We start from the raw sequence: 14,086 nt of genomic DNA, 5'->3' as shown, positions 1-14,086 counted from the left end.
CTAGTAAATACTGGTTTCATGTTCATGATCGATCTTTTATAGATGGGAAATCTGTGGTCTGAAACCAGATTCTCAACATCATTGTGACATGACGTCACTTTACACACCTACGCAAACACACTTTCTTGTTTCGTTCACGAGAACATGAAAATAAAGAGACCTGTTTAACACCAAATGGCGGAGAAAGGTAAATACAAATGTATTTTTGTTGTTCTCCGAATAAAAACCCACAAATACTTCAGCCGAACTGGCTAGGCCTAGGGACAGTAGGGCCCAGCCCCAGGTTCAACATATTAAAAGCAGGTATATATAGCACTATGTCGGTTCTTTTGTTATTGTCTTGACATGGAGTAGCCAGTACCTACAAGCCATTATAGCATTTCTTTTTTACCAGTATTAGGTTTCACTGAAAGTGACAAATAGTTAATTAAAGGCACATGCATGAGCGGTATACAGGTTAGTCAGCAGTGAACATTTACCATTCATATTTATTTGAAATAAAATTATCATTAAAATATACGAAGTACCCCCATTCTGTTGGTCAAAATAATATTCTTTCAGTCAAGTTACCGATTTGACCAGACTACGCTATTATTATGTTTTAAAATAAAATTCTGACATTCTACTTTCCACTTCAGTAAATTATGTTACGTGTATGTCTTTAATTATTACACCAGTGATTGAAAATCAAATGCCAATCATCTGCCGTTATTGTTGTCGTATCCTAAATCCATGCATTTCCGGTTCATGTACCATTTTGTGCAACTTCTTTTTCATTTGAATTAATTCTTACTTAAATTTATTTATACATTTGAACAACTTTTATAAAATCAACAGCAGCCAAAAAACTAAAACAAAAATATCCTTTCGGTACTGCATTGAAGGCAGATTTCTAAGCATCAGGGTGATACTGTTTTTTCTTCATTTTTTATATATTTGTAAATGAAAAAAAATATCCCAAATTAGCTTAAATTTGTTCATTGTGAAAATTTTCTAATGTTAAATATTGCTTAACTATTAATTTCCATTAATTTTTTCTAAGCAGAATGTTTTTAAGACGAAGGAAAATATGTTTGATATTTTAATTTGTCAAGTCCTCAGAAAATGTTCATTTTTCATTAATTTGACTTTCCATAGTTAATTTGTATGACATATGACATATTTTGGTCACATGTATTTGTGGGTTTTAAACAGCATACATGTATGTATTTGCCACTTATTTAATAATGCATTTGTACTGCAGTTGTCCTTTGGGATGAAACTAAAGGGGATAACATTAACAATATGAAGTTCTGACAGTGATAATGTGAACATTGTACATACATGTATACTTGCAATCCTCTTTTGCTGTTTAAGTTAGATTTTTAGATGTTCAAAAAATCAATTTAGTTTTTAAAAAAAAGTATGGGGAACATTTATTGTTATTTTAGATTCTCTCGATGACATGTCACTTCTGGATAATGAATTTTTGTTCTCATCATTCTTCACGCTGCTTACTTGCACATGTGCTCACTGTTAAAAAAAGAAGTGGTAGATTCATTGGCTCTTGTGTAAACATAATTCAATTAGCTTGTAGAACTGTAAATGTGCACTTTTTTTCATCCGATGACATGCTTTTGTAAACAAATCTAAAGACATTTTCTTTACAATGAACTGACTTTTGATGTTCAATTAGAAAGCCCCTGGCTTTTGGCTAGTGGCTAAAGGCGAGCACTGTTAAGATTATACAGGCATGGATTGAATTTAAGAAATGTTTCCATTATTGGCATTAGCTAAATTTAACAGGTACTGAAAATTATCATTTTTTTGGGTATAATACATGTTCAAATAGAATTCTACAATTAAATTTTTAATATCTGGGGAATATAGATTGAATTTTATAACTTGCTTTTAGTAAGTATTTATCCTTAAATTCATTCACTTATAGGGATCAAATTGCAGTTTTGGGCATTTTGCCAGTTCTCTTTAAAGATTTTGTTAGTTGGGATATTCACATTTCAATTTGTGGATGTACATTGAACATATAAAAATAGTTTATGTTTATGATTGCCAATGAGATTGTCATCCACCAATTGCCAAGCAAAGGTCACAACATGGTCTTCAATGATGGGCAAAACCCATACCACAAAGGAAGCTGTAAAAGGCCCCAAAATATATAATGTGAAACTATTCATAAAAGACAAACATGTAGTTCTTTATTTTAGTTTGCATGTAACACCTTGCAGTTATGATACTGGAAATAACAGCACTTAAACACAACTAATTATAAAAGTTATAAGCTTTAGAAATGTTTAAGAGAAATTTCAGCATTCAGCTTGGATATGGGTGTTATCCATTTTGTTTACCGTATGACTACATTCTGTTTTAATCATTCCAGATAGTTGGGTTAAATCAAATACAATTGTAGTCATTTGTACATGTAGAACTCAATATATGATTTTGTGGACCTATGAATTTGCAGATTAAAGCTATAGGCATATTTTTGTACAGGTTTCTTAGGTCCATAAAATACATATTGAGTGACTGCTACAGCAGCATAGCAATTGCATGAATACATGTATATGAAAGATGAAACCAACTGAGCATGAGTTTTAATCAAACAAGATCATACATGTAAGTTACAGTAAAGTGTGTCAGCAGTTCATTATGTAAAATGTTTAGTTCTGGTATACAGTGCAACACCTGCTCAAAATCGAGTGGGTGATATATTATATTGGAATGCCCTCATGATATTGTTCAATATTCTATAATACATTGCTCTGACTTGGATAAATTTTAGAGGAACAGACTTGAACTTTTCAGAAATTAGGGGTCACAAAGGGACATGAAACAAGTATTTCCTTAGGTCAGGATAATAACTTGTATTAAAGTGAATGAATCTCATATAATTTTAAGTACAAAATGCAATACCAGAAAAGAAAGACCAGGATTGATTTTTGGGGTTGTGACTTATGCCAAGTTAAAATAAGGGTCAAAAAGGGGCTAAGAACTAGGTTTTTTAATGATTTCTGGAAGATAGCTCGAATGAAAGGGAAGTAACCACTTCTAAATTGTACAAGGTGCCATATCCCCAAGGAAGTTTGGGATTGATTTTGCAAGTTTCAGCTGTGTTATATATCTAACTGTAATCAAAATTCAAAGTTGTATCAAGTTTGAATGGTGTATCCATACTAACCACAACTATTCAGGTTCGATCCCTGTAGTCATATCAAGCCACACCCTGCAAAGCATTTTAATGTAATAAATATCAAGCCACACCCTGCAAAGCATTTTAATGTAATAATCATTCTATTTGGCTATTTGGCCATGTGTTATGATAATACATGTAGAGCTGTAGGTGCTTCAGGGCCGTAAATGTGCATGGCTAGTGTTAATTGCACCAGAAATAATTGTTGAAATTATATTCTAGGACTGACTTTAATGTTAATGTAGGTGTCTCTGGAACTAGGTGCCCCGAAAGTAAGCCTTTTACATGATACATATTTATCAATGTGATGACTTGTAGCACTTGAGCTATATAGCTTATCTACTAAGAAATTTATAAAGTTGGGGGGGGGATGGAGGGCATTTATCTGTAGACATGATTTATTTCAATGAGTGTGGCTAAAGTTTGAATGATTTGATAGAAGACAAAAAATTGATTTTGGACTTGAAAATTTAGAAACTGGGAAAGGCCAACTAGTAGATCGTAGTTCAATTATATACTATGTCAGAGAGTTTTGTTTTAATTCATCAAGGTGTTCCATGTAAACAGACAAAGAATGTGGATATTACGCAAGCTGGCACACTACTGTAATGTACATGTATCATGGTCCTTTGTAATCAGAATGGTGAATTTAAAAATAAAACAAAGCAATCAATATCTACCATTTACAACAATAAGCTCATGTTTGAAACATATTAATTCAATCCCTGTCAGTTTATTTTATCCCCGATTTTTGCAATTTTAAAAGATTATATGAGACATAAAAATCTAAACGATCAATATAAACTGATTCAGTACATGAGTACTTTGGTTTTTACCTTGATAAATTTGATAAACTTGCATGTACAATTTTTTGCAGGGTATTTTGAGCAATTCCTTTGTTTAATAAATAATCTTTGAAAGGGAATTTTTAGATAAAAAAAAAAATATACATGTACAAAAACAAGGATGACAATAAAATTAAACTTATTTACATTAAGTCTGAATAAACCTAAATGGGAGGTGTATATCTTCTGTGCAGTCAGAGTTTTGTTGATATAAAACTCCATCTCCACAATTGTGCATTGTACTACTTACAGCTCAATGCTTTATTACCAAGAAAATCAAAGATTTTACTTCTGGTATTACCATATATGTTTTGTAATTTATATGTATTCATAGTTAGCGTAAATTTCTGTCTCTTAATCATTCTGAAGTTGATTAATATCATGGTTTGAATTGTACAATTTGCTTTCTTGAAGTTTTGGGGTTATGGTCCTAACTGTCTTGGAATTATTATGCCAAGAAAGGGCCAGAAATAAGCATTTCATGTAATTAACTATAGTACAAACATATGGAAGATTAGATCCTAAGAAATGAACCACAGGCACAGGGTGCTGAACCGAAAGGATTGATTTTAAGGGTTGTGATTTGATCATGTGACAAAAATGAACCAGAAACAAGTATTTTCCTGATGTCTGGACAATAATTTGTGTGAAAGTGATTGAATGTCTATGGAATTATCCCGCAAGGTTCAATATTATTATTAAAGTGATGCCAGGATTGATTTGAGGCTAATTCCACACGTTTATGATGATGACCATAAAACCTCTTTAGTGATGCCTTTAAACTTATAGCAACATACTGGTACTGTGTAAGTACTTTAGTTCATGGGTTACCAATTTTCATGGTTTTGATGGGTACACCAAACCACGAAATTTGGTTCCCAACAAAAAGGAGATTTCCATAGATGTATACAGTAAACTGAAAACCTCAGAACCACGAATTCAAGAATCCACAAAAAATGGTATCCACTAATTAAGGTACTTTCAGAGTAACCCTGTTCCAGAAGCTTAATTGTAAGAATCTAGCAAGGTATAAAAAGTCTGTGTAGTTTTGCAAGCTTGGCATTACATATGAGTTGTAATATGAAAATACCATATGCAGGTGGCTGGTGCTGAAGTGATTTTGCCACAGATTAAAGGAAAGTTGACAATATGGAATGAAAAGTCATTGCATTTTTCGTTTAGTTTTTCCCTTCCATTGATCTCGAAGTGTAGGTCCACATATGAGGCTGACTTCATAGTGTTAATAGTGTCCTTATCTCTAGTAGATGTGTTGTATAAAATCCCTGAAATTACGATTGTTTAAAGACACTATGTCATCTATACACTGTTCTAGGATTTTTCAGAAATTGAGGTTTGCTCGGGAAAAATCCATATAAAATCAACTTTCCCACAGTCAATAACTGTTTTCCTAACCAAACAAATCCTTACAGCATATGAAATTTTCAACTTGCCACGGGAAAGTGTAACTAAGTACCTAACTTTCCCTGACCCAAATTTCACTTGCCCCGGGTAACGGGAAATAGGAATCCCAGAACACTGCTATACAGGGTAGGCTTGAGATTCAAGGAATATGCTGTCAATAAAAAGTTTCAGCATTTTGAAAACTTCTTCCTCGGTATGTTTGAAAGATGATTTGGATTGTTTCTTACCAAATATTGAGTCTCTTCTAAGTACAACTTATTTGTATTTACAACAATGTAGGAGTTCCATCTATTTTTAGTAACAACAATGTATAATGCTTTTGAGTCAGGAGTATGAGGAATATGAGTATAAAGGGTTGAAAAATCATAGGTCTTGATACTACTATATTCTGATAATAATCTAGCATTTAGGGTTTCAAGAAGATCTTAGGAATTTTTTTAGGATTCACATTAAATTTGGAAATTATTAATTTTGCAAGCATCTTGGTAGTTGGTCCAGCTATGAAGCATTTTTTATGGGTTCTTGTGGAATTTTGGCATCCAATACATGGACTGAAGGTCACAATCATCCTCTTCAGCTAATTGTACTATTAGGTTCCACCCCTCAAAAGGAGGGCTTTGATGGCTATACATGTATAGGGTAATGGTCCTCAGTGGAATGAGGGACAAAAAAGGCATCAGAAACAGCATTTTCTTCAACTTTTACAAATTGCTTATTTCATATATACATGCATACACACTTCTAAAGTTCTTAGACCATTTAGTATATTTATGCTGGTCAGAAACTTGTCAAATATTAATGCTGTATCAATTTCATAAGTTGTTTTCATTCTTGTCCCAAGTGGTTAGGGTTTGACTTCTGTAGTCATATCAAGTCCTACCTTGGGAAGCATTTGATGCTAATACAAGTGTTTTAGGTTTGGAAATTATATATTTAAAGTTTTCATGATGATTGCTGTTGTAAAACTATTGGAAATTTATATAACAGTGAAATAAAAACCATCAAATCATTTCATGCATATAAGAGTAATTAATGGCTGCAACAGATGGATAGAAAGGGACTGAACAGATGTGTTTCATCATACAGAAAAAAAAACTGTAAGTAGTCATACAGTCATGCACTTAAGAGCAGACAGAAATCACTAATTGAGTAATTAACTATGGAGATGGAAACAGATAGAAAATGAAGGAAATGGCTTTCTTAAAAACCATAGGATGAAGTTAATTGAATTTACATGTCACATTTTACAAATGCTTTGTGTGTAAACAGGAAGTCAGAGTAACAAGTACAGGAAATTGATAATTACAACAACATATGTCTTAAGGCAGTAACATCAAGTGGGAAAACTGGTAAAGATTCCTTGTGTTTATAGCATCAGATACTTATACATTTTACTTATTCAAAAAGTAGACTGAAGTATGCATTTCATCAATGATGACTTTATTATATGGATGCTTTGCTTTCAGCAAGAAAGGTAGGGATAAATTATGCTTACATGGAATCACATTGTCTGAGGTGCTGTATTTGGAATCATGTGAGTTCTGCATTTCTGATTGTATCATGGTTGTATTGATTTTCTCACAGGATCTGTCAGCAAATTTTATATGCCGCAAGCTATTTTAGGATATTTATTTATTGTTACCCATGTTTAAAAACTTAGTTATTGGTCCAAGGCTAGCCATACTATAATTCAGCCAATATAGAAAACCTTACACAATTATACCTCCATTGACCAAGTAATCCAATAGGTCATATTGGCCTAGGTCTATATTGATCTTAACCAGGCCAATATGATGTGTAGAACAGGTAAAACTGGTATTGGGATTGGCCTAATAATCACGTATTGGCACACTTTTGTATTTTGTATTGTATTGGCAGTTGTTATCATATTTAGCTTAATATTCGAACGTTAGTCAATAAAGTACTTAATGAAGACTACATTTGTAAATTATTGCTAAAACTAAGTGCAAGTGATATTTTTTTAACTCACAATCACTTGTATTGCCAGGGCATTATATCCTTAACAATTTTCTATAAGAACCATAAAATGGTTTAATTGTTTTGACTTTTTAGTAAAGGTACTTGAAACTTCCCGTATTCTTCCCATAATCCCAAAATAGAGTTATTCATGAAAAAAGTAATATTTATGTACATTTGTACATGAATAAAATTTTATTGAGATCTGTTAGGTATTTGGGGAAATCAACTTTACTTTATGTGGAAATGTTACATGCAAATTATTTTTTTTCCCCATATCATGACTTTTTTACTGTTGAATTTTATTTTTACTTGGACTTTATTAATGACTTACACCCAGTATTTATTCTTATCATTTGTTTCTGAGTGATATCTCATTCATGTTTCCAATACAGTCTCATTAAAACATTGCTAGCTTTTCCTGGAGGTTTACATTACAATTTAGATATTAATTTTGCACTAATAATGCCTTGTCGTCATTAAAAAAAAAATCCCTCTTGATTGTATGCAGATGTATGTATCATTAATTATTCAAAATAGATATTAATGCAAGTTATTATGGATATTGATCTTCATAATTTTTACCATTTATTTGTGTAGCTTTCCCTATATTACATCAGCTCAGCCTTGCCAAGTCAATGACCTCATATAATGCTAATCAATGTAACAATCGTCAACAAGTTTCTATGAATGGAATATCAAAACAGTATGAGTGTTGCATGCTAGGCATTCACATTATTGTCAGAAGGAAAATAGGGATTGGCCTATAAATATCATGTGTCAATAGTTTGAAGGATTTTGTGTATTAGATTAACTGGATGATATAAACACTATTTGTATTATTTCCATTTTAGGAGATGATAAGGGAGATTTTGAAGACTGGGATAAAAAAACATCCAACAAAACATCAAACAAAGTTCAACAATGCCAGCAAAGCAATAATGCAATATTTAATATGAGCAATCAACGACTTTACAGATCTGCTGTTAGACCATTCTTTTGTTGTGGGAGTCAGTTTTCATTAAACAGTATTTCTGAATTCATAGAAATTCCTAATGAGTGTACAGAAGAGACAGAATATGTTGACATAACAGATGATGAAGAAGAAGAAAGTGATCTTATGAATGCTTTGTGTATAGAAGACAAAGTTGCTTCAGAAAGAATTGTACGTAGACAACCTTTGTCTGGTTGTAGACGCAAAAAATCAGAAAATGGACCAGAAAAAGGAACAATGAGGAAAAAGTTTTTTACTCTAAAGCTACGTGGACGTCTTCATGCTCCAAAAGCATCTCGTAAAAACAATGAACAAGATAGGGACGCATCTTCAGATACTAAAAAGTGTGTTATTGCATCATATAGACAGAAAAATGAAACTGGGGCTTCAGCATCTTGTAGTTTAGGTGCTACAGGATCACTTCCAATGTCTAATGATACTAGTCAGAATGGAACTCCAGTACGACAAAATACTCCATGGAGTCAGACAGACTTCATACTCTTGTCTCAAAGAATTAATCAAAGGATAAACTTTGATGAGCTTTACCCCACAGAAGATATTGATGAGCAGCGAATTGCTCAAAGGGCAAGGGAAATGGAGGAGGGTATAGATGTGAATGATGTCTGGGTTCATCAAAGTCCTCTGCTAGGTGCTGTAGGTGGTAATCTTGATACTTTCCATAGGCCATTGTCCAGATCTAGCAGTAATGGGAGGGATGACTTCTATGGAGAATTGTCATATCCTCAGGTAGGTGAATTAATAAAACTATTTTTGGTATCATTATTTCAATAGTTAAAGGAAACTAGAATTAAGCGTAAGTAAGTGACCTACTCGAGTTGACATGGGGACTAGTTTGTGCAACATTAATGCTTTTATTCCAAGGCAGATCCCGGATTTAAGGTTAGGGACATAAATAGAGTAGAAAGCTGAGCTAAGGGAAGCCAGAACATTTTTGGAGGTTGACAAATTATTTCTGCTCAGGTCCGCCCTCTTATGCATACCAGTCCCTGTCCTGTATGTTGTAGTGTTAGTAATTGAAGAATTAAATTCATATAAATATAAATGTTCTTAATCATTTCCCAATTAGAAGTTAAATAGGATGTTTCTGTACATTGATTAATTGTCTATGATTTACAAATGTTGTTAATGATTTTAAATACAAATACAAGGGTTTCTAATATGACATCTTCATATCATCAAACAGTATATGTCTGTACAACCCCACCTTTAGCACCTGCGCACTGTCTCTTTTCTTTCACTGTCACTTCGAGACAAAACACTCATTTAAAAATTATTACGTGATGATTTAAAGGCGGAGATGTTATCTAATTGAAATTAATTATATAAATACATACATTGAACACATATGATGACATAAATATACAAATTTCATCCAACTTCCATACAAGGGAGGTTAAATGGAACAGCCTTTATTTTGGCTACGTCTAGGGAAATTTTTGTCACAAAATAATACCATTTTTGTCAAATAATTCCTTCTGGGGGTAGATTTGTACTCATTTTAACATTTAGGTTTGCATTTATATTCTCATTTAACACCTCACTGTCACTCAGTGTTAAATAATCAAATATAGATGCCTTACCCGTGTTAAAATGAGTACAAATCTCCACAAACTGGTTGAAACTCAAAAGCAATGTTGTTTTCTCAACACCTTTGGTGATGTCATAGACTAGGCATTGAGGCTCGTTTTTTTTTTTTTATGTTGAAGTTGATATATTGTGATATTCAACTTTCACTCATCATGAAACCTATAAACCTCAATTTAAAAAAATGAACTATTAAAACATATTTTTGAATTTCTCTTAATATTAAAAGAGGATGATGGGTAGTAAGTTTTGGGAAAAAAACATTAACAAGTTACAATGTAACAGTAATTGTAAATTCTTTTTTTTAAAATGATTCAGTTATTACATGTATTAAATACATTCATGTGCCTTTTAGCTGATGAAGATGATTTGTATGTTAAGTAATAATTATTTCATGAAACATTTGTCAAATGATTTGATTTATTGATTTATGAATTGCCCAGTTTGCTTTATCTCTGCAGATGCGAGGCAGATTCCTGCCAGCTTCTCTTATGACTTCCCATGAAATGATTGCATCCCGAGCCATGTTGTCACAACCACAATTGAATAGACCAAAGAGCCACCCATTACAATCTCACTCACAAGTTGACTATATACACTGCCTGGTACCAGATATTAATGCCATAACCAATTGTAGTTTTTACTGGGGTGTTATGGACAGATATCAAGCAGAACAACTTTTGGATAATAAACCCGAAGGAACATTCCTATTACGAGACAGTGCACAGGAAGATTATTTGTTTTCTGTCAGTTTCCGACGTTATGGACGATCTCTACATGCTAGAATTGAGCAGTGGAACCACAAGTTCAGTTTTGACAGTCATGATCCAGGGGTGTTTGCCTCTGATTCAGTATGTGGGCTGATAGAACACTACAAAGATCCCAACTGTTGTATGTTCTTTGAGCCAATGTTGACAATTCCACTTCATCGTAACTTTCCATTTTCACTTCAGCATTTATGTCGTGCTGCTATTAGTGACAGAATAGAATATGATGATATAAATCAACTTCCCCTTCCAAGATCTATGAAAGGATATTTAATGTACTACCATTACAAACAGAAGGTTAGAATCAGGAGATATGATCTGAACCCTTGATACTATTCACAGTTTTAGTGTTGTTATAATTGTGCCACAAGCACTTTCAATATGTGAATGTTGCATCAATTTTTTTTTCTACCTCAAATAGCTCTTTCATATCAAAACAAGTTAAACTACCAAAATCAGTCCATGTATGATAGGTGTCATGGGTAAATCTTGTTCTTTTAAGGCTAAATTAAAGAAAAAGTTGTCTATTTCCTATTATCCTACCCACCCTATTTTTTCAGCTAAAATAGTGTACCTTGAAGTGTTTTTGTAATTTTTCGATAAGCACTGTTAAAATGTTAAGAATTTTTCTTCAAAAGACTGAAGTGTTCAACATACTGTAATGAAATAAAAAAAAAATCCCTACCTACATGTACATGTACCTACTCCATTATTTCGAAGGCATACTAGGAAGCACTCATCATATTTTTTGGCCTGAGCTAAAAGATCAGAATGATATTGATTACATGTTAGAAATCATTCTTTTTTATACAGATTTATGCTTTCAATGATCAAATTCAACTTCTGATACTTTTTGTATATACTGCAATACATGTTTTTTGTGTAAGTCACTGTTTCATCTTTTCGTCAAAAAGAATATTTTCCGTGTTTTTGACTACTTTCCAGCCTTTTCTCAATGTTATTGATGTGCTTTTTTATCTTGCTGTGATAGTTTCCCCTGTACAGATAATTGCATGCTTCCTAAAACACAAAATATCATGTAAAAACAAACTTAGTATTGATATTTTCTGTATATTTTGAATTATGAACAATTTCTATCATTTTATTCCAAATCCATAGCTGTATATTTTTTATCCTGTTAGGTTTATCATTATGAAATACATGTAATTCAGTATTCAAAGAGGAAAATGTGTCAGCATTAAATACTTAACTATTCTTAATCAAATTTTTTATTGGTATATATTTATTTATGTTAAAATTACAGTACATTTTATAAGATGTGACTTTGTTAATGTATGTTTGTGTTTCAGAAAGTGTGAAGAATTTTAATACATGTGTATTGTATCAGCGGTTGTAGCCATCCTTTCTGATGTTATTATACCCTGATTTAAAGCTGGGTAGTATGTCGTGATTGGAATGCCCTTCTGCCCTTCTGTCCACCTTCTATTTATCCATCAATAAAATCTTAGCTTTTATTCTTACACATGTAATGTCATCTTATTTATGAAACTTGGAGTCGCAATAAAATCATATTCTGGGCTATCACTTCCTGGAATTATCCTGTTTAAAAGTCTGGTTGGAAAGCATGATCTCTTCAGTTACATAATACTATTACTGGCTGTTTCATAAAATTTTGCTTGTGAAGATATTCTGGTTTTAAGAATTGAATAATATAAATAAAATGTGAACTTAAATGACCTCAACAAAGATAGTAATTAAAAACTGTTTCTGCCCAATAGGCTGTGTAATGGGTTTTGTAAAAATTTCACACTTTAATCTGAGACTGAGACTTTTACATCATGATGATATCTTGTTGGCTAAGTCGTTCAATGATCTGTTTATTGATCATGATGTTTTCTTCTAATTTATCATACATATACCTAGTATTCCATGATATGTAGGATTGGAGACCATTGTCTTTTTATTTTTTTAAATTTCGGGGATCTATAATCATTATACAGCCTGTTTTGTAGACACTATATAGTTCTATCTATTCACTTTAAAGATTGCTGGACTTTTTCTGCATAGGGAATCTTTTTTCTCTCAATGCTATTGTGAACCTAGGGTAAGGGACATAACTTTTGAAATAAGTGATATATTTAAAGTACTTTAACCCCCACATTTTTTGCGCCTCTCCCAAGTCAGGAATTTCTGGCCTCTGTATGCCTTGTTTCTTTTTCACCTTTAGTTTACTTTTTTATGTTACTCTTTCACTCCAAGTTACTTTGATGCTTTCGTGAGATTGATTTAAAATGCTGAATACAAAAGTTCCAATGAGTTGTGTCCCATACCCTAGGTCAACCCCCTTAATCTCACATGCACCTTATTAGTTCTCATTTATAACTAAGAACATTTGAGTAATTCAAAGTTAATCAAATGTGTACATACAGTTCAAGGTAGTGCAATGACTTTGGTGCTTTTTTATTGTTACTTAATTATTGATACTGCTGGAAAATACCAGTAGTTGGTCAAACGTCTGTATGTTGCATTCTTTGTTTATTAGTGCTAAGATGACCCTGTATATATGTATCTAATCTTAATACTATATTTATAGTTGTTGGACTCATTTTTTAAGTCCAACCTACAGATATATTGGTTGTCCATCATTACACAGCCTTTTTGATGACACTTTTACATCGGAGTAAATTTCTGTAACATTTATGCACAATTAGACTATTTTGTACTTTTGTGAAGTGATGATTATTTTGTTTTAAATTGACAATTAATGAGGAAGTTTTTGTTCTCTTCATTCATTTGCCTAATTGTTGAATTACTACAAGACCAAAGCAGGTAAATGATACATACAGTAGTACATGTATTTAGGGTCATACAATGACTGAGAACATTGTGTAGTGTGAAAATCACATGTTAAACTGATTATTGACATTGTTTTTACTTGTAGTTGTAAGATATGTGACTGCATCTGTTATTCAAATAAATTATTTTGCTTTAAAAACTTGATTTTACCAGGTTCTGTACAATCAAAAATAGCCAAAAAAAAATGTTCACAGAAGGCAGTTACTACAGCATGGAATAACTGATTTAAATTTAAGCAGATTTCATCTTGTTGAACACTCGTACCCTGTCAGATTTTGGCTAACCCAAACTGTTTTGAAGATATATGTGAAAAACTGCTGTCTGACCCATATATTCTATTTTTAGTTACAGCAGCCATGTTCCTGTGATGTAGTTTCTTAGGAGACGATTTTTGAAGGTTATGTAATCAAAAATAGTCCCCCCCCCCCCCCAAAAAAAAAAAAAAAAAAAAAAAAATGTCCACAAAGGGCAA

The 14,086-nt window shown here is 32.4% G+C and overlaps 1 protein-coding gene across 3 annotated transcripts; it reads left to right on the top strand.

The window, feature by feature from the left end:
* The first annotated feature begins 40 nt into the window (after positions 1-40).
* LOC148623968 (uncharacterized) lies at positions 41-13,753 on the top strand. 3 transcript variants are annotated; one of them, XM_088566338.1, is made up of 3 exons: positions 41-187; positions 8,286-9,172; positions 10,492-13,753. In XM_088566338.1, exons 1-3 carry the CDS (start codon positions 175-177, stop codon positions 11,125-11,127), a joined length of 1,536 nt encoding a protein of 511 aa, XP_088422464.1. In that variant the 5' UTR covers positions 41-174; the 3' UTR covers positions 11,128-13,753. The 3 variants fall into 3 exon arrangements, with proteins under 3 accessions (XP_088422464.1, XP_088422462.1, XP_088422463.1); XM_088566336.1 differs by having other exon boundaries at positions 106-303; XM_088566337.1 differs by lacking the exon at positions 41-187 and adding an exon at positions 6,343-6,928.
* Positions 13,754-14,086: the final 333 nt, after the last annotated feature.

This window comes from Perna viridis, chromosome 2 (genome assembly GCF_037379345.1).
Source record: "Perna viridis isolate PV_CMFRI_1.1 ecotype Kerala chromosome 2, ASM3737934v1, whole genome shotgun sequence".
Lineage (NCBI taxonomy): Eukaryota > Metazoa > Mollusca > Bivalvia > Mytilida > Mytilidae > Perna > Perna viridis.
Note: the sequence above shows the minus strand (reverse complement) of the source record. Positions and strands in the feature narration are given on the sequence as shown.

Excerpts from the sequence above, each read along its gene's own strand:
- LOC148623968 (XM_088566336.1), top strand. The coding sequence starts at position 198 with ATGTATTTTTGTTGTTCTCCGAATAAAAACCCACAAATACTTCAGCCG. Across the intron at positions 304-8,285 it reads GTTCAACATATTAAAAGCAG|GAGATGATAAGGGAGATTTT; the intron begins GTATATATAGCA and ends TTTCCATTTTAG. Across the intron at positions 9,173-10,491 it reads GAGAATTGTCATATCCTCAG|ATGCGAGGCAGATTCCTGCC; the intron begins GTAGGTGAATTA and ends TTATCTCTGCAG.